The sequence below is a fragment of the Eumetopias jubatus genome, unplaced genomic scaffold, assembly GCF_037043125.1.
Source record: "Eumetopias jubatus isolate StellerSeaLion01/CBP00866 unplaced genomic scaffold, mEumJub1_p1.0 scaffold_1, whole genome shotgun sequence".
NCBI lineage: Eukaryota > Metazoa > Chordata > Mammalia > Carnivora > Otariidae > Eumetopias > Eumetopias jubatus.
The window spans coordinates 218,552,562-218,577,678 of record NW_028274807.1 but is presented as its reverse complement, the minus strand read 5'-3'; the positions used below and the strand labels follow the sequence as shown (position 1 = coordinate 218,577,678).

Below are 25,117 nucleotides of genomic sequence, written 5' to 3'. Positions count from 1 at the left end.
AAAATTAATAAAAGTAAACTTTGTTTAAAAAGAAGTTGGTCTGGGGGAGCGCCTGGGTGGCTCAGTCGTTAAGCATCTGCCTTCGGCTCAGGTCATGATCTCAGGAACCTGGGATGGAGCCCCACGTTGGGCTCCCTGCTCAGCGGGGAGTCTGCTTCTCCCTCTACCTGCCGCTCCCCCTGCTTGTGCTCTTTCTTTCATTCTCCCTCTCCCAAATAAATAAATAAAATATTTTTTAAAATAATTTAAAAAAGAAAGAACTGTTAAGGAACAGAATGCGATGTTTATGAACACAGAGAATATCATGTGTCCTGTGAAAATTAATAAAAGTAAACTTTGTTTAAAATGAAGTCAGGGGGCCAAAGGGGGGAGCCCTAACACCCTACCATTCTACAGCAATTACAGACCCAACAGGGAGAGAAGCATCTTACAACTTAAGGCTACTTTAGCTACTCCTTTACTATCCCAGCAGGCGGAAGGTGGTCTCCTCCCGCCCAGGCAACAGCAGCCCAGCCAATGAGAGACTATTTGGCCAATTCTGAAGACTATTTTCATATATTACGAGACACTTTTATTTCAAAAACTTTAATTCTCAATCGATATATTTTAATATCCCTGTCTTTCCATGCACATTGAATGCCAGCAGCATCTGTGCAATGATATCCTTCCCAAAAGCTTATTGTATTACATAGCTCAGTTTTACAAATTCTATTATTGTAGCAAATATAAATATGTCACACAGATTCTGCTAAACAAAACCTATTTCACACTAAATATATTTTGTTATGTTTGCTGTGAGGTTGACTAATTTAGGAAACATTAAATCAGGCTCCCTGGTCCGAGGGAAGCTGCTTCTCCCTCTCCCACCCGCCCCCCTGCTTGTGTTCCCTCTCTTGCTGTCTCTCTCTGTCAAATAAATAAATAAAATCTTTTTTAAAAAAAAAGATACATTAAGGTCTATATGGTCAAACGCATAATATCAAAACCAACAGCCAAGTTATAGATTACCTCCATCATATTCTAAATCTCTTACGTCCAGCAAGTGGACCCAGTGATCTGCTAAAACTGGAAAACTTGGAATTACCATAACCTCACTCCATACTCAGTTCACTTACACGGACTGAGATGTGTCATATACTGCCTACCTATGTGTCCCATGACGCCCTTGTCCCTCCACTTGAGTATTTCCTGAAGTCACGGGTCAAGACTGGAGATGCCACAGACAGACCAAGAGGTAAGAAAAGGCTCTGGGGAGAGCAGGACAAGTCTCTAGAGATGATCCAAACACGGCTAAGAAATGAATGAATGTAAAGGAAATTGGCCTGATTTCTTTTTTATTATTGTTATGGTTAGGGGTGTGGCTGGGGTGATGACTGATACATGCCAGCAGGGGGTTGCATGCTTTGAATCTCCTAGTGGTGCCAAAGGAGGGAGAACTTGGGATTTCTTATCACTTTGCCCAGAGTTGAGGCACAGGGGGAAGAATGAGGAGGGAAGCCTGAAAGCTGACAGCAAACATAAAAAAAAAAAGTCAGATTTATTATTACAACTACCCACCAATCAGGATACCTACAATTTTACAAGTGACCACATCAAATGTTGGCAGAAAACTTACCACTCTTCTGCATCTAGTTGTAATGTAAACTCTAACAATCACTCCTGTAAAAGAGTTTGGCAGTTTCTTCAAAAAATACTTCACATACAATTACCACATAATTCAGCAGTAGCACTCCTGGGAATTCATCCCAGAGAAATGAAAAATTATTTTCACATAAAAACCTGTATGCCATTGTAGATAGCATTATCTACAATAGCCAAATTATGGAAACAGCCCAAGTGTCCATCAACTGCTGAATGAATAAAGAAGATGTGATAGATATATAATGGAATGTTACTCAGCCATAAAAAAGAACATAATCTTGCCATTTGCAAGGACATGGATGGAGCTAGAGTATTAAGCGAAATAAGTCAGAGAAAGATAAATACTATATGATTTCACTCATAGGTGGAATTTAAGAAACAAAACAAATGAGCAAAGAGAAAAAGGAGAGGCAAACCAAGAAACAGACTGTTCTTTTTTTTTTTTTTAAGATTTTTAGTTAATTTATTTGACAGAGAGAGACCCAGTGAGAGAGGGAACACAAGCAGGGGGAGTGGGAGAGGGAGAAGCAGGCTTCCCGCCGAGCAGGGAGCCCGATGTGGGGCTCGATCCCAGGACCCTGGGATCATGACCTGAGCTAAAGGCAGACGCTTAATGACTGAGCCACCCAGGTGCCCCAAGAAATAGACTCTTAACTATAGAGAACTGATGATTGCCAGAGGGCCAGTGGGTGGGGGGTGGGTTAAATAGGTGATGGGGATTAAGTAGTGCACTTGTTGTGATGAGCACCAGGTGTTGTATGGAATTGTTCAATCAGTACATCGTACACCTGAAACTAGTATTACGCTGTATGTTAACTAACTGGTATTTAAATAAAAACTTAAAAAAACTACACAACAAAAGAAAACTAGAGGCCTCTATTACATGAACACAGACACAAAAATTGCAAGCTAAATATTAGCAAGTTGGGTCCAGCAATATATAATAAAGGGGGGAAAGCCATCACAATGAAATTGGGTTTGCTCCTGGGATGAAAGTTTGGTCTAAATTTGAAAATCAATCAAGGTAAACTACATACAAACAAAATAAGGATAATTAAATAACTATCTCTATGGATGATGAAGAAAACTGATGAAATTCAATGCCTATTCATGAGAAAAACTCTCATTAAAACAGGAATAGAAGGTAAGTCCCTTAACTCAATAAAGGATATCGAAGAACTACTCAGCCATCAAAAAAAATTTGTTTCAATGAAATCTTGCCATTTGCAGTGATGTGGATGATCAGAGAAAGACAATTATCATATGATTTCACTCATATGTGGAATTTAAGAAACAAAACAGAGGATTATAGGGGAAGAGAGGAAAAAATAAAACAAGGCGAAATCAGAGGAGACAAACCATGAGAGACTCTTGATCAAAGGAAACAAACTGAGGGTTGCTGGACGGGAGGGGTATAGGGGTATGGGGTATAGGGGGTTGGGGGGATGCGGGATGCGGGATGGGGGATGGGGGATGGGGTAACTGGGTGATGGACATTAAGGGGGGTATGTGATGTAATGAGCACTGGGTGTTACAGAAGACTGATGAATCACTGACCTCTACCTCTGAAACCAATAATAAATTATGTTAATTAATTGAATTTTAAAATAGTAATAATAATAATAAAGAGATATATATGTTCAGGGGCACCTGGGTGGCTCAGCCGGTTAAGCGGCTGCCTTTGGCTCAGGTCATGATCCCAGGGTCCTGGGATCAAGTCCCGCATTGGGCTCCCTGCTCAGCGGGGGAGGCTGCTTCTCCCTCTCCCTCTGCCTCTGCCTGCTGCTCTGCCTACTTGTTCTCTCTCTATGTCAAATAAATAAATAAAATCTTTTTAAAAAATGTTTAAAAAAGATATATATGTTCAACTAAAAAAAGGATATCTAAGAAAGCATACAGCTAACATCGTACTCGATACCGGAAGTTTCCTCCTACTACGATTTTTTAAATACCAACTAAACTTTTCATTTTGAGATAACTGTATATTCCCACATAGTTGTAAGAAATAATAGAGAGATTCCATGTACCCCGTACCCAATTTCCCCAGTGACATCTTGCAAAAATATAGTAGAATATCACAAGCGGGATGTTGACATTGATACAAAGTACAGACCATTTAATCAAACCAAGGATGCCTCATATTGCCCTTTATAGACACATCCTCTCCCCACTCACCCCTCCCCCCCCTTAACCCCTAACAGCCACTAGTCTCTTCTCCATTTCTGTATTTTGTCATTGCAAGAACGTAACATAAATCCAATCAGAGTATGTAACCTTTGGGGATTGGCTTTCTCCACTCAAAATAATTCCCTGGATTCACAGAATTTGTTGTGTGTGCCAATACTTTCTCTGTTACTTGCAGAAAATATTCCATTATATGGATGTACCCAAAGTTTGTTTAAGCTATTCATCTATTGAAAGATGTCTGTGTTGTTTCCAGTTTTTGGCTATTATGAAGGACCCTGCTATTAATATTAGGCTACAGGTTTGATTTTTCCTTTTTTATTTTGCATGTTTATTATTCCTTTTTAAAGTTTTTATTTAAATTCAGTAAGTTAAGGGTGCCTGGATGGCTCAGTCGGTTAAGCGACTGCCTTCGGCTCAGGTCATGATCCTGGAGTCCCGGGATCGAGTCCCGCATCGGGCTCCCTGCTCAGTGGGGAGTCTGCTTCTCCCTCTGACCCTCTTCCCTCTCGTGCTCTCTATCTCTCATTCTCTCTCTCTCTCAAATAAATAAAATCTTAAAAAAAAATTCAGTAAGTTAACATACAGTGTTATATTAGTTTCAGGTGTACAATATAGTGATTTAACACTTCCATACAACACCTGGTGATCATCACAAGTGCCCTCTCTAATCCCCATCACCTACTTCACCCACCCACCCCCACCCACCACCCCCTGGGAACCACCAGTTTGCTAACAGAGTACATTGACCATGAGGAGTACTGAGTAATGATGTACAGAATTGTTGAATCACTACATTGTACACCTGAAGCTAATATAACACTAAATATTAACTATACAACTATACTGGAATTAAAATTAAAAACTTAATTTAAAAAAAGTCTGTTTCGGGCGCCTGGGTGGCTCAGTCGTTAAGCGTCTGCCTTCGGCTCAGGTCATGGTCCCCAGGGTCCTGGGATCGAGCCCCGCATCGGGATCCCTGCTTGGCAGAGAGCCTGCTTCTCCCTCTCCTTCCTGCTCATGCTCTATCTCTGTCGGTATCTCTTTCTCAAACAAATAAATAAAATCTTTAAAAAGAATTAAAAAAGAGTCTGTTTCTTGGTTTGCCTCTCTTTTCCCCTTTGCTCATTTGTTTCTTAAATTCCAATATGAGTGAAATTGTATGGTTTTTGTATGGTTTTTGTATTTCTCTGACTAAATGATTTCACTTAGCGTAATACTCTCTTAGCTCTATCCATGTCTTTGCAAGTGGCAAGATTTTGCTTTTTTATGGCTGAGTAATATTCCATTCTGTATATATACATCTTCTTTATCCATTCATCATTCAATGAACACTTGGGCTATGGATTGTAAGGTAGTTCTATTTTTAAATTTTTGAGGCTAGACCAAAAAATTTATATGATAAAAATTGGTATATACACAAAAATAAATTCAAAATGGATTAAAGACCTAAGTGTGACCTAATTAAAGACCTAGATTTTTATGAAACCATAAAAATCCTAGAGAAGAACACAGGCAGTAACCTCTTTGACACTGGCCATAGCAACTTCTTTTTACATATGTCTCCTGAGGCAATGGAAACAAAAGCAAAAATAAACTATTGGAACTTCATCAAAACAAGAAGCTGCACAGTGATGGAGACAATCAACGAAACTCAAAGGCAACCTATAGAATGGGAGAAGATATTTGCAAATGACATATCCGACAAAGGGTTAGTATCCAAAATACATAAAGAACTTATCAAACTCAACACCCAAAAAATGAATAATCCAATTAAAATGCAAGCTGGTGCAGCACTGTGGAAAACAGTATGGAGGTTCCTCAGGATGTTAAAAATAGAGCTACCCTATGACCCAGCAATTGCACTACTGGGTATTTACCCCAAAGATACAGACGTAGTGAAAAGAAGGGGCACCTGCACCCCAATGTTCATAGCAGCCATAGCCAAATGGTGGAAGGAACCGAGATGTCCTTCAAGAGACGAATGGATAAAGATGTCGTTCATATGTACAATGGAATATTACTCAGCCATCAGAAAGGATGAATACCCACCATTTGCATCAACATGGATGGAACTGGAGGGGAATATGCTAAGTGAAATAAGTCAAGCAGAGAACAATTATAGTATGGTTTCACTCATGTGTGGAAGATAAGGAATAGTGTGGAGGACCACGGGGGAAGGGAGGGAAAACTGAATGGGAAGAAAACAGTGAGGGAGACAAACCATGAGGGACTCTTGACTCTGGGAAACAAACTGAGGGTTTCAGAAGGGAGGGGGTAACTGGGTGATGGGTATTAAGGAGGGCACGTGTGGTGATGAGCACTGGGTGTTATATGCAACTAATGAATCATTGAACACTACATCAAAAACTAATAATGTACTATATGTTGGCTAATTGAATTTAAATTTAAATCAGACATTTATAAACATCCTTAGTATTGCTTTTGCCATGTCTCATAACTTCTGCTATGTTGTGTTGTCATGTTTGTTGGTCTCAGGATGTTTTTTGATTTCATTTTTTTAAAAGGTTTATTTATTTGAGAGAGAGAGAGAGCAGAGGGAGGGGCAAAGTGGGAGGAGGGGGAAAGAATCTCAAGCAGACTCCACACAGCGTGAGTCGATCCCACGACCCTAGCCGAAATCAAGAGTTGGAGGCTAAACGACTGAGCCCCCCAGGCACCCCTTACTCTCACTTTTGATTTCGACTTTGACCAGCTGGTGTTTCAACAGTGTGTTAAGTTCCAGCTTTCTGCAAAATTTCCAGTTTTCCTTCTACGTTGATTTCTAGCTCTATTCCACCGTGGTCAGGAAAGGTTATCGGTGATTTTAATCTCCTTCAAGTGGTCGACCCATCGGTGCCCTCGCATGTCATTCCGCCCTGAGGGGTTTTGCCAGAGAAGGCTGTGCACTCTGCGGCTGAGGGCAGAGACTCCCGCGTGCTCTGCGGGGACAGTCTGGCGCCTCCCCCAACTGCACCCTTGTCTATTTCCCCCTTCATTTTACTTTTTTTTAATGCAGAAAAATTCCAAGTAATTGATGTAGACATTCAACCACCAGGGATGTGGATCTAAGTTCTCACTCCCTTAGAATGACCTTGACCTATCCTGACCCCAGCACTAACCTTAACCCTAAGTCAACAGCCTTACTGTTGATCCTCCAAACAAAAACTTTTCAGTAGAATCCCTGCAAGAACAGAACTTTCCTTCATCTTGCCCTCTAGTTTACGCTTCAAATATGACTCCTGTGGCTGACAAACCAGATCTTCATTTTATGAGTTTAAATTAACTTAAAGGGCCACATGTCACTAGTGCCTTCCATATTTGGACAAAGCACCAAATGGTGCCCTGCAAGTGGCCTAGGAGATAATCATCACATGCATAGATGGTTTTGCCCCCCTAACGCCCCTCCTGCAGTGCAGGTGGATATTCAGAAACTACGTGCATGTCCCAGCCATGGGGTTTACAAAGGAGACCAATAGGAACATCAGTCTCCTGCCTGATGTGTCCCCAGGGAATCAGATCTACGTGGCGTATGGCAGGGAATGGAAAACACTGGAGAGCTCCCTGATGTGACTGTCAGGACCTGGCCAGACCATTCCCAACTCCAAGCCCCAGGCGTCCCTGCAGGGACCTCTCCAGCTACTTCTTTCCAGATGGGGACACTGACAAACTCTGCAATTTCCCACAAGTGGAGATGAGGATGAGGCAGGAGAGAGCTGAACGTCTGTCCTCTCCAGAGTTGGGAGAGTGTGTCTTTATACCTCTGTCACCATGGAAAACCAGAATGCACAGGACTCAGGGAGTGGGGTGCTCTTCACACCGGCAGGAATGATGGGGAGAAGGAAAACCCCACAGGCTGCAGCAAACCTCAGCAGCTCCTAGAAATAGCTCCTTAGCAGTCTTGTCCAGGTAGACCTTGCCATGACGTTGAACGTGGAACATGCCATGAACAAAACCCTGATGGCCTCACTTCTTACGGAGAATACAGCTGTTTAATACACACAGCACTTTTCATGGCAGATGAAAGGTAGGTGTATTTTTCAAGTGGATATCACAGAAATATCCTCCTGGATTGTTTCCACTAAAAAGAAAATGGAACATGCTTTTTTGTTCCTTCCCATTTAGGTCACCCAAGTTCCCTCAGGTCTTCTGCAGAGTGCCAAGTGTCGGTTTCCAGGTGGCCTCCAGGGATGCCGCTCTGGCCTCGGGAACACTGCTGCTGCTGCCACACCATGGCTGGACGAGGTGTGGCTATTTGTCTCCGACAATGTACGAGGTGAGCGGGTCCTCTGGGGGCTGGGAGAAGACACGATGCAGAGGAGCTGTGCACCTTTACAGGGCAGGTACCAATGGCCAGCCGTTCCAGCCTTTTCCCAACTGGAGATTCTCACCCAAAGTCCTGGATTCACCCAAAATTGGGCTATTAAATGTATAAACTGGGCTGCTTCTTCCCACAAATCACAACTGTGAAAAATCAGGCTAACCAAAATACTGGCATGTTTGTCTCAGATATGGCTGGAGTCCACCAGCTGATAGAGGAGCCCTAGGAGCTGTCCAGCTGCTGAAAATGTGTTGAAAAATCAGAGGTTTTTTAATTCTACAATTCGATCTCCCTCCCTCTCCCTCTGTTTACATATGTTCAGAGTGACAAGGGGACAAGGCTGTCACCACCACTGCCTGTGGTTAATGAATGGGGAAAACTGCCCCCCTTTTTTTTTTAGGATTTTATTTATTTATTTGAGAGAGGGAACACAAGCAGGGGGAGTGGGAGAGGGAGGAGCAGGCTTCCCGCTGAGCAGGGAGCCCGATGCGGGGTTCGATCCCAGGACCCTGGGACCATGACCTGAGCCGAAGGCAGACGCTTAAGGACTGAGCCCCCCAGGCGTCCCCGGAAAACTCCTTCTTATATCAGGTGGTAACCCACATTAATTTTTAATTGTATTTAATTTATATTAAAGATTAATATAATCTTGTTTTTCAATCAGGATTTTATGTTGTTGCAACTTAAATACGGATCATTTGGAAAATAAGAAATGCATGGATACTGTTTAACTTAGGAAAATTCCCTTGGGCAGAATTTTCCTTTTTTGGATTATAAAATTTCTCAAAATATAGAGTGACATAATGAACACAAACGCAGAGACTTTACAAGTATTATAATTTTGCCACATTTGCTTCACATTTTTGCATCATGAAAGATTGTAGGTTATAGACATCACATAACCTCACTCCTCATTACTTCAGTATGCACCTATACCAAAGGAAGCAGGATTTCCCACAAAACCACACTAGCATTTTACACCTAAAAAACTCAAAAACAAATTCCTGCTTTTCATCCAATGGTCAGTTAGGAAGGGTTTTTCAAAAAACATCAGAAAGTAGGGGAAATGTTGGGCATTGAGAAGAGGCCATGAGAAATGATATTTCCATGGCTAAGAATCTAGGAGTTTCCAAGGAGAATCGACAGAAAAATCCCCTTTGGAAAAAGAGGAAAACAAAGACCTACTGTTTTCTCCGTGAAACTGTAAGGAGGATAGCCGTACATGAGAGCTTCCCAGCATCTCTGCCTGGTGTACCAAAATGTCCCAACTTTTCCTAATCGGTAAGAACCACTGAACCCAGAAAGTTCACCTCCGCTTTCTCACCAATGCAGACAAGCGTGCCAAGTGTCCAGACGATTGTGACTCAAACGGTAAGCAGGAAGCTTACTGTGACCAGAGGCTGTGACCTTTATGCCTTTTGAGGACTCTGGAGAGGGGTCTGGCTAGCACAGCTCTGTTTGTCTGGCCTCACGGCTGTGGTCCTATGGTCTCCGTGGAGCACCGAGCCCTCTCCTGGTCAAGGCCAACCACCGAACCCTCAGCTCTGTCTTGCTCACCTCCTTCACCTTCTGCTTTCCTGCTCCTTACACCTCATTGGCTGTCAAACTGCATTCAGAGTGGTTTCTACCATGGCTGTTTCCACTCTTTTGGTCCAAAGCATCACTGTGGTCTTGGCCTTCAAGGTCATCGCACCAGGGAAGAGTGTGGCCATGGGTGCTAACAGGGGCACCTAACTCCGTCATTCCCATCTGCTCCCAGATTCCCGGCTCCCTCTGAGGTCCGGCTGGGAACCTCGCCCCCTTCACTGACACAGACACACCCCCCGAGCCTGGGTACATCCTCCTCACATGCAGCCAGGGCTCAGTCACTGCCTTCTACTGCGTCCCAGGATGCCCAGGCTCCCCAGCCCCGAGCAGCTTCACGGTGATGAAGCCGAGTTCCTGATGTCCAGCATGCTGGCGTTCTGTGGCATCCGGCTCCCTCCTCCCCACCTGCCGCAGCACCGAGAGTAAGGTCGTGGTGGCTGGGGAGACTGTCTCCAGCAAGGGGCTGCAAGGCTGCGTCTTTGCCCCCAGGCTATGTCATCATGCTGAGGCCTGACCGGAACACCCTGAGAGGGGTATGGAATAAAACAGCTTCTGGGGACAAATAAAACACTTAAAAATAAGTAACCTGTTTTACACATATTTAGTACAAAAACCAAACCCACCATTTACACTGTCCTTGGAACAGGGAGCTCCGTACGTTCTACAATCGTCTCAAGGTGCCAGCCCCTTCACAGCCCGCTCCAGAGGCCTGGCATCTCGCTCGCGTCTCCCTGCTCCAGGGACCCACCACTCACAGTGCCTTCTGTTTCTTGAGCCACTGCTCTGGCCCAGACCCCGGATTTTCCTCAATTTCACTTTCTCTGTTTTCCCCAATTACAAAAGGTTTCCCCTACACTAAGGTTTTGAACACATTTTTTTTTTTTTTTTAAGATTTTATTTATTTGAGAAAGAGAGAGCACAAGCTGGGGCAGAGGCAGGCAGAGGGAGAGGGAGAGGGAGAAGCAGACTCCCCGCCAAGCAGGGAGCCCGACTCAGGGCTCGCTGGGATCACGACCTGAGCCGAAGGCAGACACTTAACTGACTGAAGCACCCAGGCGCCCCCACATCTTCTTTTTTAAAAAGTATGTATTTCTAGCAGTTAGTCTCCATTTTACTTCCCTGCTGTTCACTTCTGTGAATGGCGGGGAGTTGTCATTTGAGGACAGAGGAAGAGGAGCTGGTTCTGGAGCCCCATGTGCGTGACTAGCAGGGAAGAATCAGGACAAGTCCTCCAGGAAGGCCGGACGCAGACAGACTTGGAGCCCCAGGAGGCCCAGGCACGTCCGTTAAAGGTGGGCGCTGCTGAGACGGGAGGATCGAGGGCAGGGTCCGTTGGAGGGAGGGAGAATATCCCCGAGCGGAAAGGGGATAAGAAGTCCGGCCCTAGGCCCACACCCCACCGGGGACCTTTCAGGCTCCACAGCGGCAGACCTGGGGCGCAGCCCTGCAGGCCACCTGAGGCTGCCAGCCGGATCTCCAGCCCCTCTGATAGGCTCTGAGCTCCATCTGAATTTCTGCTCGAGTGTTTCCATTGGGGGGCCTGTACTAGGGGAGGGTGGGGGGCTTTCAGCAAAGGCCTCCCTACTGTGAGGGGAGGGCCATGGAGACAAATTCTGCACCCTAACTTGAACTCGGAGTTTCCCCAACCCGAGCCCTCCTTGGGGCCCAGACAATAGCAGGAGCCTCGTACAGCTGTGCCGGACCCTTGCCCTGGGCGCTGTGCCAAGCTGTGCCTGCTTCCTCCAGCCTTCCCCCTTGCTGACAGGACCAGAGGAAGCCCGTGAGGGCCTGGCTGTTACTTTCATTCACCTTGTTCACTTAACCAGGTCACAAACAGCAATTCTTCTGGTTTCCAGACCCAATTTCGACATTGGGGGGTGGGGGGTAGTGTCTGAGAACTCAATTCGGACAGTCTGCCCGCAGAGAGCATCCAGTTAAGGACTCAGTCCTACAAGACCACACCCACCTCCGAGAATGCCACCAGCCCCAGGCCGTTACCAGTGCTTCTGACCCACTGACTAGACTGCACGTTCCCACGACCTGCTCTCCTAGGGCTCACACAACTCAGGGAACACTGAGGTTTACCAGCTTATTAAAGGGTGTGATCAATACAAGTCCACAGCCAGATGAAGACACACACGGGGTGAGGCCAGGGAGGGAGTGGGCCACTCTCCCTGCGTCTCCAGACGACAACACTGCCACCAGCTTCTCTGACACCTGAGCTCCGCTGAGCCCCCAGCAGGGAAGCGTCCCCCCATCTGCTGCAGGAACCGTGCTCAGAATGGCCGTAAGAACAGAGGCTGACACCACGTGTCGAGCAAACACTCTCTATTTTACTAAAAGTCCACATATACATTACACTTTACAAAAACAGCATCTATCTGGAGCTCTCTAATCCAACAAAAGGGGGTTCTGAGGGAGCTGAGAGCACAGGGTCCCCCTTCCCAACACTGGGGCCGCACTGTGCACCCCCAGGCCATGGGTCCAGTGCACAAGAGGTGGGGTTGGTGGAACACCTGCCAACCGCCAGCACGGGGCACCTGGAGCCCATCCAGAGCCCCCATCACCACCCCGGGGGAGGGCCCAGCCAGGGCCATAAACACAGCTCATACCTAGCTGGACCCAGAGCCCGGGGCCCTGCCTCAGGAGGAGGAGACCGGGTACCCACAGTGGTTGCGGTCAGCCTCACCCAAGGTCAGCGTCAGTGCCAGGCTGGGCTTCCGTCCCAGCTCCTCCTCCTCCAGGCAGCGCTGTGGAGGCCGGAACTTGAAGAAGTCGGAGATGCAGCAAACCTAGGAGAGAAGGCAAGAGCTGCTGGGAGCAGGGGAGGGGACCCGGCAAGGCAGTGGGGGTGAGGAATGGGCTCCGAGGGGGAACACGAGTGGGGAGGACAGGAGGGTCCCAGGACACAGCGGACGTCAAGCCCAGGAGCTCACGGTGAGGATGGCCACGAGCGCCCCCTGCAGGAGGCCAACGAGGACATCGCTCCAGTGGTGCTTGTGGTCAGACACACGGGTGTAGCCAACGTAGAGTGCAAAGGCCAGCAGGAAGAACTGCACTGTGGGCCGCAGGAGCCTCGCCCACTTCCAGCAGAGCCGCGCCTGCACATAGAGCTGGGGGGCCAGAGGGCAGCCATCAGCCTAGGAGCCAGCCGAGCTCACCCCACAACCAGGGCACAGATGGGAGCTCTGGGGCCGGGAACATGGAGCCAGAAGGCCGGGGGCCTCCACACCTGTCAGCCCAACAACCCATCACCACCTCCACCCACCTCTTCTACAGAAGGAAAAACTGAGGCCCAGGGAAGGCAGCGACTTGGCCAGTCCCACAAGCCATTCCTGAGAAAAAGACTCACCGCCAAGAACATCATGCAGTACATCCCGAAGGAGGAGTGTCCGGAATAGAAAGACAGCCTAAGAAAGGAGAGGACAGGCATCAGGAGGGCCGCACAGAGAACAGAGCCCAGGGCCCAGGCTCAGAGATGGGGGAGCTCACTCCCATTTCTGCTTTTGAAACCCCCAGGGCCCCCATCTCACTGTGTTTCCCACAGTCTGGGTACCAGCACAGGGAGGGTTTTATGGGGAAACATGGCCCCTTTTCCCTTCTCTGACCATGCAACAGAAAGTCCCCAACTGGGGCTCACAGTCTTTAACAAGGACATTGTAGGCCACAGACTTGGAACCAGGGCAGACAACTGTGTTTGGCAAACAGTTAACACCACAGTTTCAGGATTATTTTCCATCTGTGGTACTTGACACAAGAATTAAATTCAAGTTTTAGCAAAAAGGACATAAGTGGATAAGAGAAAGCAGCCAAGAAAGAAACTCCAAAGGTCCAGCCGTCTGTAAGAGAAATGAAAAACATCTGTACAAACAGAAGTGCACTGACAGTGGCCACATGTACCAAGAGCAGAACAGACCTCTCTGCACAGAATTGTGATTGTCTGTTTGGACCCCATCTGGTGGATCTGAGGGGCTGTACCCCACTCTCCCGGTGCTGAGGCAGCTACCTGGGGCATTGCTCTGAAACATTTACAACAAATGTTTGTCACTGCTCTCCAGGGTGATGCACAGCAGCTGAAGCACAAAGACCTACGAGGAAGCTCCGGAAAGAAGCCCTTTGCTCTCACCTCTGGCTGACCTTCAGGTACTGCACAACAAACAGAAAGCCTGGCTGCACACTGAAGGCAGGCCCAGCACAGCACACAGAGCCCATCTGTAAACTCTGAGAGATAGATTTCTCCTGGGGCCAGGTGTCTAAGGAAATCTCTATCAAATCACTAGCTGATCACCCAGCTAAGAGAAAGAACTTCATGACCACACATGACAAAGAATACAGAATTTGCAAAATTAGTTCAGAAAGGTCGCTAACCGACCAACCAACAACTGTAACAAACACCAACAACAATCCCTGGGAAGGGGACTACAATCCGATTTCCAGAGTTGCTACATTACAATATAAAAAATGCCCAGTTTTCAACCAAATAAGTACAGAGCATGCAGGGAAAAAAAGTGTGTCCAACACACAGGGGAAAAACATCTATTAATAGAAGCTGTCCCTGAGGAAGCCCAGGCGCTAGACTTACTGGACAAAGACGTTTCAACCGCCATTTAAAATCTGTTCAAAGAGCTACACAATGTCTCACTAAATAGAGAATACTAACCAAGAGACAGAGGTTATCTAAAGGAACCAAACAGAAATTCTGGAGCTGAAAAGAGCAGTATCCAAAATGAAAAGATCACTAGCAGATCTGAATGGGCAGAAGAGTAACCACGGACACAAGTCGACGGAGACAATTCAGTCGGACAAACGGAGAGTAAAAAAAAAAAAAAAAAAAGGGGAGAAACAGAAGTGGGCACCAGGGACTCCACCCACACAGTGGGAACCCAAAGAGGGGAGAGGTACACAGGGGCAGAGTCTTTGAAGAAATAATGGCTGAACACTTCCCTAATTGGATCAAAAACATTAATCGACACACCCAAGAAGCTTGATGAACTCTCAAAGGAGAAACTTAGAGAGACACAGTGTAATCAACCTGCCAAAGGACAGTCAGTGAGAATCGTGCAAGTAGCAAGAGAAGAAACTCCTCCTGAACAAGGGCCCTCAGTACAATTCGGTTTGCAGCTGGTTTCTCATCAGAAGCCCTGGAAGCCAGAGGCAGCGGGATGGCACATTCAAAGGAACCAAGAATTCTATATCTAGCAAAGTTATCCCCTAAAAATGAAGGAGAAATTAAGACGTTCCCAGATAAACAAAAACTGATAATTCATTGCTCCAATACCTGCCCTATAAGAAATACCACAAGGGAGTCTTTTCAGGAGAAACGAAGGGTACTAGACAGTAAGTCAAACTCACACAAAGACCTGAGAAGCACCAGCAAAGGTAATTACACAATACAAACATCAGTATTAATATACTTGTGGCTAATGATTCCTGGTTTTTCTAATAATTTTTTTTAACTGCATATACAGAGACGGTTGTTAGCTAGACTTACTGCGGTGACCATTTCAAGATAAATACAAATGTTGTTGTGTTGTGTACCTAAAACTAATACGGTGGTATATGCCAATTATACCTCAATGTTTTAAAAACTGCATAAAATAGTAATTATAAATCTAAGTTGATGAACACACGATGTATAAAAATATAATTTGTGAAAATAATCTCATAAGGGGGTAGCGCCATATGGCCACAAACTCCTTACATAGTCAACTATTTAACATAAAAGAAGGCAGTAATGAAGAAAATGTAAAAGTCAACATAAAAACAGACTATGTAGAAAGCAAGTAACAAGACAGCAGAAGCCGTTCCTGATCAGTAGTTACAATGAATGTAAATGTATTAACCTCTCCAATTAAAAGGCAGAGATTACAAAATAGATTTACAAAATAACCTAACTTTAGGCTGGCTACTAGAGACTCACTTTAGGTTCAAACATACAAATAGGTTGAAAAGTACACAAATGGTAAAAATATTCCATGCAAACAGCAACCACAAGAAAGCCAGTGTGGCTACACTGCTGGGAGACAAAACAGACACTGAAAACAAAACCACTAGGGGAGACAAAGGGCTCACAGTGAGAACCGGCACATCCATCAGGAAGACAAAACAATCACAGAGACACACCCACTGAACAAGAGCCCCAAAACAGGTGCTGCAAACACACACAGACGCTAAGACACGGGTAAGCTTTGAAACATTAAGGAAGCCAGACATGAGAGGCCACATGGTGTGGGACTCCGCATTTGTGAATCATCAGGAAAGGCATGACCACAACAGGAGGGGGCTGGTGGGTGCCAGGGGCTGGGGACTGGGATGCGGATGGGCGGACGGATAGGGTGCTGGTAACTAATGGACATGGAGCTTCTTTTTGGGGTGATGAAAATATTCTGGAGTAAGATAGTGGAGATGGGTGCACAACACTGTGATTTACTAAAAAAAATCAATGAATTGTACCCATTAAAATAGTTAAATTCGTGAATTTTAGCTATGTGAATTTTTTTAAAGATTTGATTGATTGATTGATTGATTGGAGAGCGAGCGAGCGCAAGCGGGGGGGGGGGAGCAGCAGAGGGAGAGAGAGGGGCAGGCTTCCCGCGGAGCAGGGAGCCCGATCCGATGTGGGACTCGATCCCAGGACCCTGAGATCATGACCTAAACTGAAGGCAGACGCTTCACCAACAGAGTCACCCAGGCACCCCTAGCTATGTGAATTTTATTTCAATCTTTTAAAAAGGAAAATAAGGGGATGCTTGGGTGGCTCATCTGGTTAAGCATCTGACTCCTGATTTCTGCTCAGGTCATGATCCCAGGATCCTGGGATTGAGCCCTGCATCAGGCTCCCTGCTCAGTGGGAAGTCTGCTTCACCCTCTGCCCCCACCCCCACCACTCGTGCTCTCTCTCTCAAATGAATAAATAAAATCTTAAAAAAAGAAACCTGACGTATCACAACACTTACTAAAAAAATAAAATAAAATAATAAAAAGGAAAACAGTAATGGCAATTAATGGAAAAGTTGATCAGAGACTGCGAGAGTACAAAGCAGAGAAGCAGGCCAGCGGGGTCTGACATCCCGCCCCACCTCATGCCCCCCACACCCCCCAGGCCCACAGGCCCCACCCGGCCTCACCCCCACAATCCTCTGCTCAGGGAGTTGCCTCCTTAACCTTCTCATTCTTCCACATTCAGTTCCTAAGGGTCCTCCTGCAGGGCCCACTCCTCCCCCAGGGCTGGGAATATCTGCAGCTGGGGGCCCCCAGCATGGCCCAGAGTGAAGGCTGCTATCCCGGCACCCACCTGGACTCGGTGACGTTGGCGGGGTTTCCCCTGCACACCCTCTCCACCTGCACGTAGATGGAGCAGTTGACGCGACTCCAATCAGGGTCACACACCGCCAGGAAGTTGGGCCGCAGGCGGCCGATCATGTACTTGGCCAGGTCTGTCAGCGACTGACTCACTGCAGCCCCAAACAGGAAGGTGCCCAGCACCTTGTAGACGGCGGCCACGTAGTTGTTGAAGTCGGAGCGGGAATAGAGGCGGTCTGTGTACACCAGGTAGGCCTCCCCAGCTGAGACCTGCACAGGGAGCAGCCATGGGGCCTTGCGGCAGGGCTGGGGCACCGGCTGTGAGCATGTCCACCAGCCCTGGCTCCCTGGGCCTGGGCCCTCCCCACGGAAGGGGGTTAAGGGCTCCCAGCCTCCCTGAGTTGGCTGGGGTTGTGGGAACTCCAAAGGGGGTCCTCTTCCCCAAAGACCATCCCACACCCCAGCCCCCACCCTCCAAGCCTCTTCTGCCTTACAAGGATGATGGTGGCCGTGATGGTGACCCCAGCCATGAGCCCATGTGTGATGGTGTCTGGACGGTAGGGGTATCGGATGGAGTCATCTCCACAGTAGAACCCTCGCTTATATGGGGCGTTCACAAGCGTCAGGATGGCAAAAGGCAGAGAGGCTGGGGGCAGGGGAGAGAAGCCAGTGGCCACATGGTTCTCCCCCAGCTGCACGCCCCCACCAGCAAAGCCCCAGGGCCACCTGCCTTGGTCCCCTGGTTTCCCACCTCCACACCAGCCTGGCAAATGGGAGGCTGCTGCCCCATTAAAACCCCCTCGTGATTCCCCATCATCCACAGATAAACACCAAAATCCTCCCCAGGCCCATTGTACAGCCCCCACCCCACATCTCCCAGCCCCTCCCCTTCCTCACTTCCCTCCAGCCTCCTGTCTCCTCCCTGAGCAAACTCCACAGGCACCCAAACAGGAACCTGGCACCCGTCCTCACTGCCCAAAACATCTCTGACTTCCCTCCAAACAGCTCCATCCAGCCACCTTCCTGACACCTTGGCACCCCTTTCATAGATGAAATGTCTGTTCTCCATGTCTCTTGGCACGCTTGTATTTATGCACCGTGTGATACCTGAGTTCACCAAGCACACGAGGGGGGTCCGCCATGCTCAAGGCTGTCCCTGGAGCCTTCCCAGGGCTCGGCCTGCGCCCATGTTTAATAAGCATCTTTTAGGGCGCCTGGGTGGCTCAGTTGGTTGAACGACTGCCTTCAGCTCAGGTCATGATCCTGGAGTCCCGGGATCGAGTCCCACATCGGGCTTCCTGCTCAGCAGGGAGTCTGCTTCTCCCTCTGACCCTCTTCCCTCTCGTGCTTTCTATCTCTCATTCTCTCTCTCTCTCTCAAATAAATAAATAAAATCTTTAAAAAAAAAAATAAGCATCTTTTAAAAGAGAGAACTCCCTGCCCTTCACTCTACAGCCAGCCAGAGAGACCAGGGACACACCACAGTAAGGGGCAGAGCTGAGATGCCTACAGACCCTGGGCAGACCCCTGGGCAGACCAAGGGCCTCCACAGCTCGATCCAAAGACACGTTCAGGAGCCACAAGTTTCAGCAGCTGTGGCTCTGGGGTCCCAGGGCCCTGCTGAGCTGAGGGTGACAAATACAGGCAGGGTGTCCTTTGCCCCCAGCACGGCAGGTGACAAGTATAAAAGGGTGTGACTCTTCTGTGGCCTGAATACCACAGGAGTCAGGGACAAGGCCAACTCCTCCTCCTCCCAAGAGACCAAACTTAGTGCTGAGTCAGGAAACACAGAGGTCTGCCCACGGAGCTGTGAGGCTTAGGGACCGCAACTGGAATCAGGGAGGCTATGGGCTTGTCAGGTAGGCCACACAGAAAAGGTGGCTTGAGGGAGCTGAGGAAGGTCAGGGCAGATCTGGAGAAGAGCACCAGGGAGAGGTAACAGCCAGTGCAAAGGTCCAGAGGTGGGTCCATGCCTGCAGAGCTGGAGAGCTGGGGGCTGGGGGTGGAGGGTATTATATGAAGGGGAATCTTGGGGCGCCTGGGTGGCTCAGTGGTTAAGCGTCTGCCTTTGTGTCAGGTCACGATGCCCAGGACCCTGGGATCAGGCTCTCTGCTCAGCAGGGAGCCTGTTTCTCCCTCTCCCACTCCCCCCGCTTGAGTTCCCACTCCCGCGGTCTCTCTCTCTCTAAAAAATCTTAAAAAAAAAAAAAAAAAAAGAATGGGAATCTTGCTGGGAGTGAGCGGGGAGGCATCAGACAGTTGGGAACAAAGGAACAGAGCATGTTTTCGTACATCAGTGAGGGCAAGGCTGGAGGCCGAGAAGCCAGGGAGGAGCCCCCCAGAGTTGGGGGTGGGGGGAGGCCAGGGTCAGAATATGCTGAGACATCAAGTTAAGCCTCATCCCTGCCCCCAGAGCAGGGCAAAGAGGCTGGTACAAGGTGCCTGGGCAGCGAGGTCAGTCTCCCAATTCCTGTCCCCCAGCCCCTTCCAGTGCAGACTCAGTCACCCTCGACTGGAACCAGAGCTGTGGGTTTGGGAAGTAGAGCTCCGAGCACTGGATCTGGGGCCTCTCTCTGCCTAGGACACTGGCTCATGCCCTCATGGCAGACACCTGCAGAACATCCCTGCCTTTACATCACCACCCCCTCCAACACACACACACACACACACACACACACACACACACACACACACAGCCCATATTTTCATCAGGGCCCCCTTGTCACCCTATGAAACTCAGCTTTTTATGGGCTGAAGCTTCAAGAATGGGAGCCAGGTCTGCCTGGGCCTCTAGCTCCTGGCACAAAGAAGCAACCAACACACAACCTAATCTCAGCACCACGGGTAGCTGCTGTGTGACCTCCAGCAGGTGCCTGAACCTCTCTGGGCAAAGAGAACCTGCCCGACGGACTGTTTGGTGGAAATGGCTTCATTATGTGCATGTCACTTCTCGTCTAGAATACAGGAGGTGCCACACAGATGTTTAAATATAAATAACAGGTATTCAATAAATGACCGCTAGGGCTGGCAGACGCCCCCTGGGGACTTCTTCCTGCTGCCAACCGGCCCACTCCAAAGAGGTCAGGGTTAGGGTCTGGGGCTCAGGAGGAGAGACTTGCCTTTCCAATCCGTCAGGGATTACCCCTCCGACCCCGGCGGAGGAGCAGGAACCCCAAATGGGGGCGGGGAGGGAGCGGTCCTGGGGGGGGCGATTTAGGCCCGAGGGGCCCCTCCCCGCGCCGAGGGTAGAATTCTGGGGCCATTGTCCGCACAGCCCCAGAGCAAACACTCGGCCTTTGTTCCCGGGACCCTGGGGGAAGGGCGGGGAGGGGGCCTCCGGCCGCCCCCTCCCCCAGCCTGGCCCGCAAACCCGCCCGACAGGTTTGGTCCGGGCCGCCGGAGGCGCCGGGTTCACGGGTAGCCCGGGGCCCAGCCTTTCTCTCCATCTCTCCCCCGCCCGAGCAGGGGGTCCGACTCCCACCGACCAGCTGTGTGCCCGCTGGGGACGTCGATCCTGGGACAGGGGGTGGAGGTCCGCCCGGGTGACCCGCGGCCGCGCCCCAAACCCGGACCGCCGCCCTCCTGAATCACCGCCCCGGCCGGGTGCGGCGGGGAGGGAGGCGCGTGCAGCCCCTCGGCTGCGACTTCCTGCTGCAGCGGGCGGGGTAACCCGGGACGGCCGGGAGAAACCGAGGCCGGGAAGGGAGCCCGCTGGCACCGGGCCGCGGAGGCAGTCCGCGAGGTCCCGCGCCCCGAGGGGCCTGCCTGATCCGCCCCCACAAACCAACCTTCGGGGGCCCGGGGCGTGTACCGCCGGGCGGGCGGTCCTCCCCCACCACACGGGTCGCGCGACTCTTACCGACCAGCACGCACAGCACGTCGAGCAGTACGAAGACCCACCGCCGCTCCATGCCGCCCCCGCCCCCGCCCCGGGCCGCGCCCGCGACCCCCGACGCCGGTCCCAGCGCGTCCCGTCGCGCCCGGCCAGGCCGCGGGGTCACATGGCCGCGGAGCCAGGCCCTGCCAGGGCAGGGCGGGGCGTGGAGGGGAAGGCAGGGGAGCGGCGGGGCCAGGGCGGAGCAGCCCGAGGGGAGGGGGCGGACTCTGCCCCCGTCCCGCCCCGCCCCGCCCCGCCCCGCCCCGCCCCGCTGCGGCGAGCCGGGAGGGGCGGGGTGGAGAGTGCCTGCGTGGGAGGGCGGGAGACCCCGGCCGGGTCTGGAGGCGGTAGGGGTCGTCTGCGCCCGGCACTTCCCCACCGCAGGCGGGAGACTGAGGCTGAGGGACAGCGGTCCAGAGCCCGCCAGGGCGTCACCCGCAGGTTGGGCCGGCTGGGTCGGGGAAGGGGCAGGTGGCCAGAAGGAAGGAAGGCACCCACGCACGCACGGTGGAGCGCGCGAGAGGGCAGACCCGGCAGGACGTGTCCCCGGGTTTCCTCGTACCCAGATGCTGGGTACATCTGACTACCTCTGAGTCAGGAAGTGCCCCAAAACTGATGGAGTGTCCTGGCTTCATTGCAGGGGTTTTTCTTCACGCCTAATGCTTAAAATCCTGGCATTCCTGTGATGCGTGGCATTTCAGAAGGTCAAGTTCCTCAACACCCACCCTGGAGGATGTTGGCACCGGGCCCCGCTCCCATGTAGCACACTGTCCCAACCCTAACAAGAGCAAACAGAGGGGGCAGGAGCTGAAAAGAGTCTATGCCCCGCACCTCACCTAGGTCCTAGGGAACCCTGAGCTGGGAGGCGCCCAACAGTCACGAGCATCCAAGTCAGGGAAACGAAGGCCCAAGGGGCCATTACTAGATCCTTTGGGCTGAAACTTTCTGAGAAGCCTTGGAGAGAGCCCAGCCTTGACCTGGCAGGAAACATGACACGTGAGGTTCTATCCCTCTTTCTAGGTCACGCAATGGGTAGAAGCAGAGCTGGGACTTGAACCCAGGGGGCCCGGCCCCAGGGTCTGCTCCCTTGACCTCGAAAACACATTCACCACCCCAGCTCCTCCAACAGTCCTAAAACAGAGGATGTTTCTCGGCCCTTTTTAGAGATGAAAGGAGTCAGATCCAGAGACAGGCAGCCCCTGACCCAAGGTCAGGCAACTGGGGCTTCCACACAGAGCCCCACTGACCCTGCTTCCTAGGAGGATGACCGGACACCGGCACTTGCGGGGTGCAGGGGGTTCCAGGAGGGAGCCAAGGGTTAGGGTTAGGGTTAGGTAGAAGTCGGGGGGCAGTGCACAGCGGATCTCGGGCTCTTTGGCCATTACGGTTGGGGGGCGGGATGTCTGAGGGCCAGCTCCTCTGCACCCCAGACTACTTTACCTGCTCTGGGCAGCCGGCAGAGGCACTGCCCATACGCACACTCAAAATAACTCAGCCCACGCCACCCTACCCCACCCCGCCCCGGGACATGACAAAGTCCAGCATGGAAACTCCTGGACTCGGATTTTCCGTCTGTGGTGTGGCGGAGAGACGGTGTGGGACGCACATGCCCAGCACCCTCCCCTTTCCAACCGCACACTGCAAGGAGTTGGGGGTGGGGGGGGAGGGGAGCGCACATCCTAAAAAAATGCAGCTTCCTCCTCCGTCCCTAGACTTCTTCCTCCAGGCGGGAGGGTTTTTCCGGTGTCTGGGCAGGGGTGGTGCTGTTGCAGAGGCCGCTTTCAGGCTGAGCTGGATCCAGCACGTCTCCGACTCCGGCAGGCGCGGCCCCGCCCAGATGGGCTCAGGCTCTGCTCACTGGCTTTCCAGCTGCCACTCACAGAGCGGGGCGGACCTCAGGGAGAGGCAAGTCCCGGGCTCCAGCTCCCTTATTCACTCGTTCACTCATTCAGGCCGCACGTAGTGGATCACGGTTTTTGTAAGAATTACCTGATGAGTTATATGTGAACAGCATCCACAGCATGTAACATCAGTTATATATGAGGCAACAGCCCGGCAAAACGTTCCATAAATGTTACCTGGCCTCCTTATTACTGAACTTTTCTCACTTTAACCTCGGGGTGACTACCCATTCTCAGTTAAGGTAGAGAAAGTGAAGCGCTCTACTGGAGTCGAGGAAAGGTGGGTTCTTTTTTTTTTTTTTTAAGATTTTATTTTATTTATTTATTTGAGAGAGAGAGAATGAGAGATAGAGAGCACGAAAGGGAAGAGGGTCAGAGGGAGAAGCAGACTCCCCGCTGAGCAGGGAGCCCGATGTGGGACTCGATCCCGGGACTCCAGGATCATGACCTGAGCCGAAGGCAGTTGCTTAACCAACTGAGCCACCCAGGCGCCCAAGGTGGGTTCTTTATTGAGCACCTATTGTGTGCTGGGTGGGGAGATCGCTGGGAGGAGCCTGGCAGAGGAGGCATGGTACTGGGGATGGCCTGAGTCGGGGCTGCAGGTGGGACCCAGGAGGTCTCTAGGGGAGGTTCCTGTGGGCACAGAAACCTTGGGTAGGAAGACGAGCCTGGAGAACAGCATGGCTGGGGGCCCCACATGGGACTGGAACCACTGCCCTCCCCGCTGACCTCAGTCTCACGCAGTCCTTAAAAACACCTGGGCAGGGTCAGGATTAAAATCTAATGAGGGCAGCAAGGATTAGCATTAAGGGTAGGATCGCGGTCAGAGCTCCTGCATCTGCTAGCTGGCATCCTCCACATTGCAAGGAGTCTGTACAGAGAGAACCCCAGGCCAGTGAGGCCTGCTTGAGGAACAGAGCCTGGACTGGAGACCAGACCTGGACAGTTCCTCCCCTACCTACAGGTGGCAGACTGAGCCCCCAGCTGGGTCCCAGGGACTTGTCTATGTTCCCTAAAGACAGAACCAAGTCCTTGGTGCCTGGTGATCCACGAGGGAGTGGAGCTCAGGGCTCAGAAATGGTCAGTTCTCGTCAACCTGATGGGCTCGAGGTGTCTCCAAGTGTAGCGAAGATTAGGGAGAGATGCCTGGGAGGTGGGCAGAAAGGTGCCTGGCACACAGTGGGTGCCACCTGAGTGCACCACTCCCGGGCTTTATGTACTTCTCTGGGAGCTAAGTTCGAGCCCCGTGTCGGGTGTAGAGATTACCTGAAAGTATACTCTTGGGGCTCAGAAAGGCCACAGTGGAGTTCTTCCAGACTTGGGGCTTTGCCCCCGCTAAGGGTCCTGGAGTCGAGCCTGTACCCCTGGGGGGCTGTGACAGGCCAGTCTGTCCATCTGCATAACGGGCACTGGAGGGTACCTAAGCCCTGAGACTCTACTGACCTGCTTGACCGAGAGCCTAACTCCTTAGGAAGCACCCTGGAGGGTTAATCGAACGGGAAACAGTGGGGCAGGTACTTGCGGTCACCTTCAGTTCAGAAGCTAACATCAGTGAATTCCGAATCCCCGGTTAAGTTGCTAACCCTAACCCCACCCCCACCCCCCCGCCGTGTCCGCCACCTCCTGGAAGCGCTGGCATCATTTCTGTGTGTCTGCGTATCATCCCCTCCTCCCCAGCCCGGAGCTGCCGGGGCAGAGGCCAGCACCCAGCAGGCACCCAATCCGTGCCGACTGAATGAACGTGGCCTAGTGACTAAAGGACCCTCAGCCTGGGGTCGGCGTTCCCTGAGTCAGGGCAGAGAGCATGAGCTGCTTGTTCCTTATAGGTGCCATCTTCACAGCCAGGGCTCCACCTGTGGTGCAGGCCGAGCAACGCGGCCCCTGGTGTCCACTCCCAGCCAGTCTCCCTAAAGCACAACTCTGCCCCTGCTACCTCCCAAACACACCTCCTGTCGCCTGGCCCAACACTGCCCTGCGGCCTCCGCGCTCCTCCAGACCCAGCTGCCGCTCCCGCCGCCCACACGCTCTCTGCTCCTGTTCCCCCTCCACCTCGGCCAGTGCCCACTCCAGGTGGCCAGTCACTCGTTCAGTCCCGGGCACAAGCCTTGATATCCAGGGGCTTCTGCTGGAGCCACTGGGGAAAGGACACATGCTTCCTGCATGGACCACAGGGGCAAGTCCAGTAGCTGCGGCTTCCAGCACCACGGCTGCCGAGAGGACTGAGGGAGACGGATGCCAACTCCCACAGCAGCCACAGTCGCAGGACAGCCTGGCCGGGGCCTTCGTGTGTCCGCATCAACACGA

The 25,117-nt window shown here is 50.9% G+C and overlaps 1 protein-coding gene across 2 annotated transcripts; it reads right to left on the bottom strand.

Moving 5' to 3' along the window:
- Positions 1 to 8,827: 8,827 nt before the first annotated feature.
- Positions 8,828 to 20,997, bottom strand: PLPP2 (phospholipid phosphatase 2). 2 transcript variants are annotated; one of them, XM_028126418.2, is made up of 7 exons: positions 20,895 to 20,997; positions 17,530 to 17,681; positions 17,028 to 17,305; positions 13,086 to 13,143; positions 12,670 to 12,846; positions 12,346 to 12,525; positions 8,828 to 10,257 (listed from the first exon to the last, which is right to left on the bottom strand). In XM_028126418.2, exons 1-6 carry the CDS (start codon positions 20,944 to 20,946, stop codon positions 12,376 to 12,378), a joined length of 867 nt encoding a protein of 288 aa, XP_027982219.1. In that variant the 5' UTR covers positions 20,947 to 20,997; the 3' UTR covers positions 8,828 to 10,257; positions 12,346 to 12,375. The 2 variants fall into 2 exon arrangements, with proteins under 2 accessions (XP_027982219.1, XP_027982218.1); XM_028126417.2 differs by lacking the exon at positions 8,828 to 10,257 and having other exon boundaries at positions 10,277 to 12,525.
- Between the last annotated feature and the right edge of the window lie 4,120 nt (positions 20,998 to 25,117).

Coding starts and splice junctions, on each gene's coding strand:
- PLPP2 (XM_028126418.2), bottom strand. CDS start 20,946: ATGGAGCGGCGGTGGGTCTTCGTACTGCTCGACGTGCTGTGCGTGCTG. Junction 17,682..20,894: donor CGTGCTGTGCGTGCTGGTCG/GTAAGAGTCGCG, acceptor CCCTGCCCCCAG/CCTCTCTGCCTTTTGCCATC. Junction 12,526..12,669: donor CGCTCGTGGCCATCCTCACC/GTGAGCTCCTGG, acceptor CTTCTCTCCTAG/GTTTGCTGCATCTCCGACTT.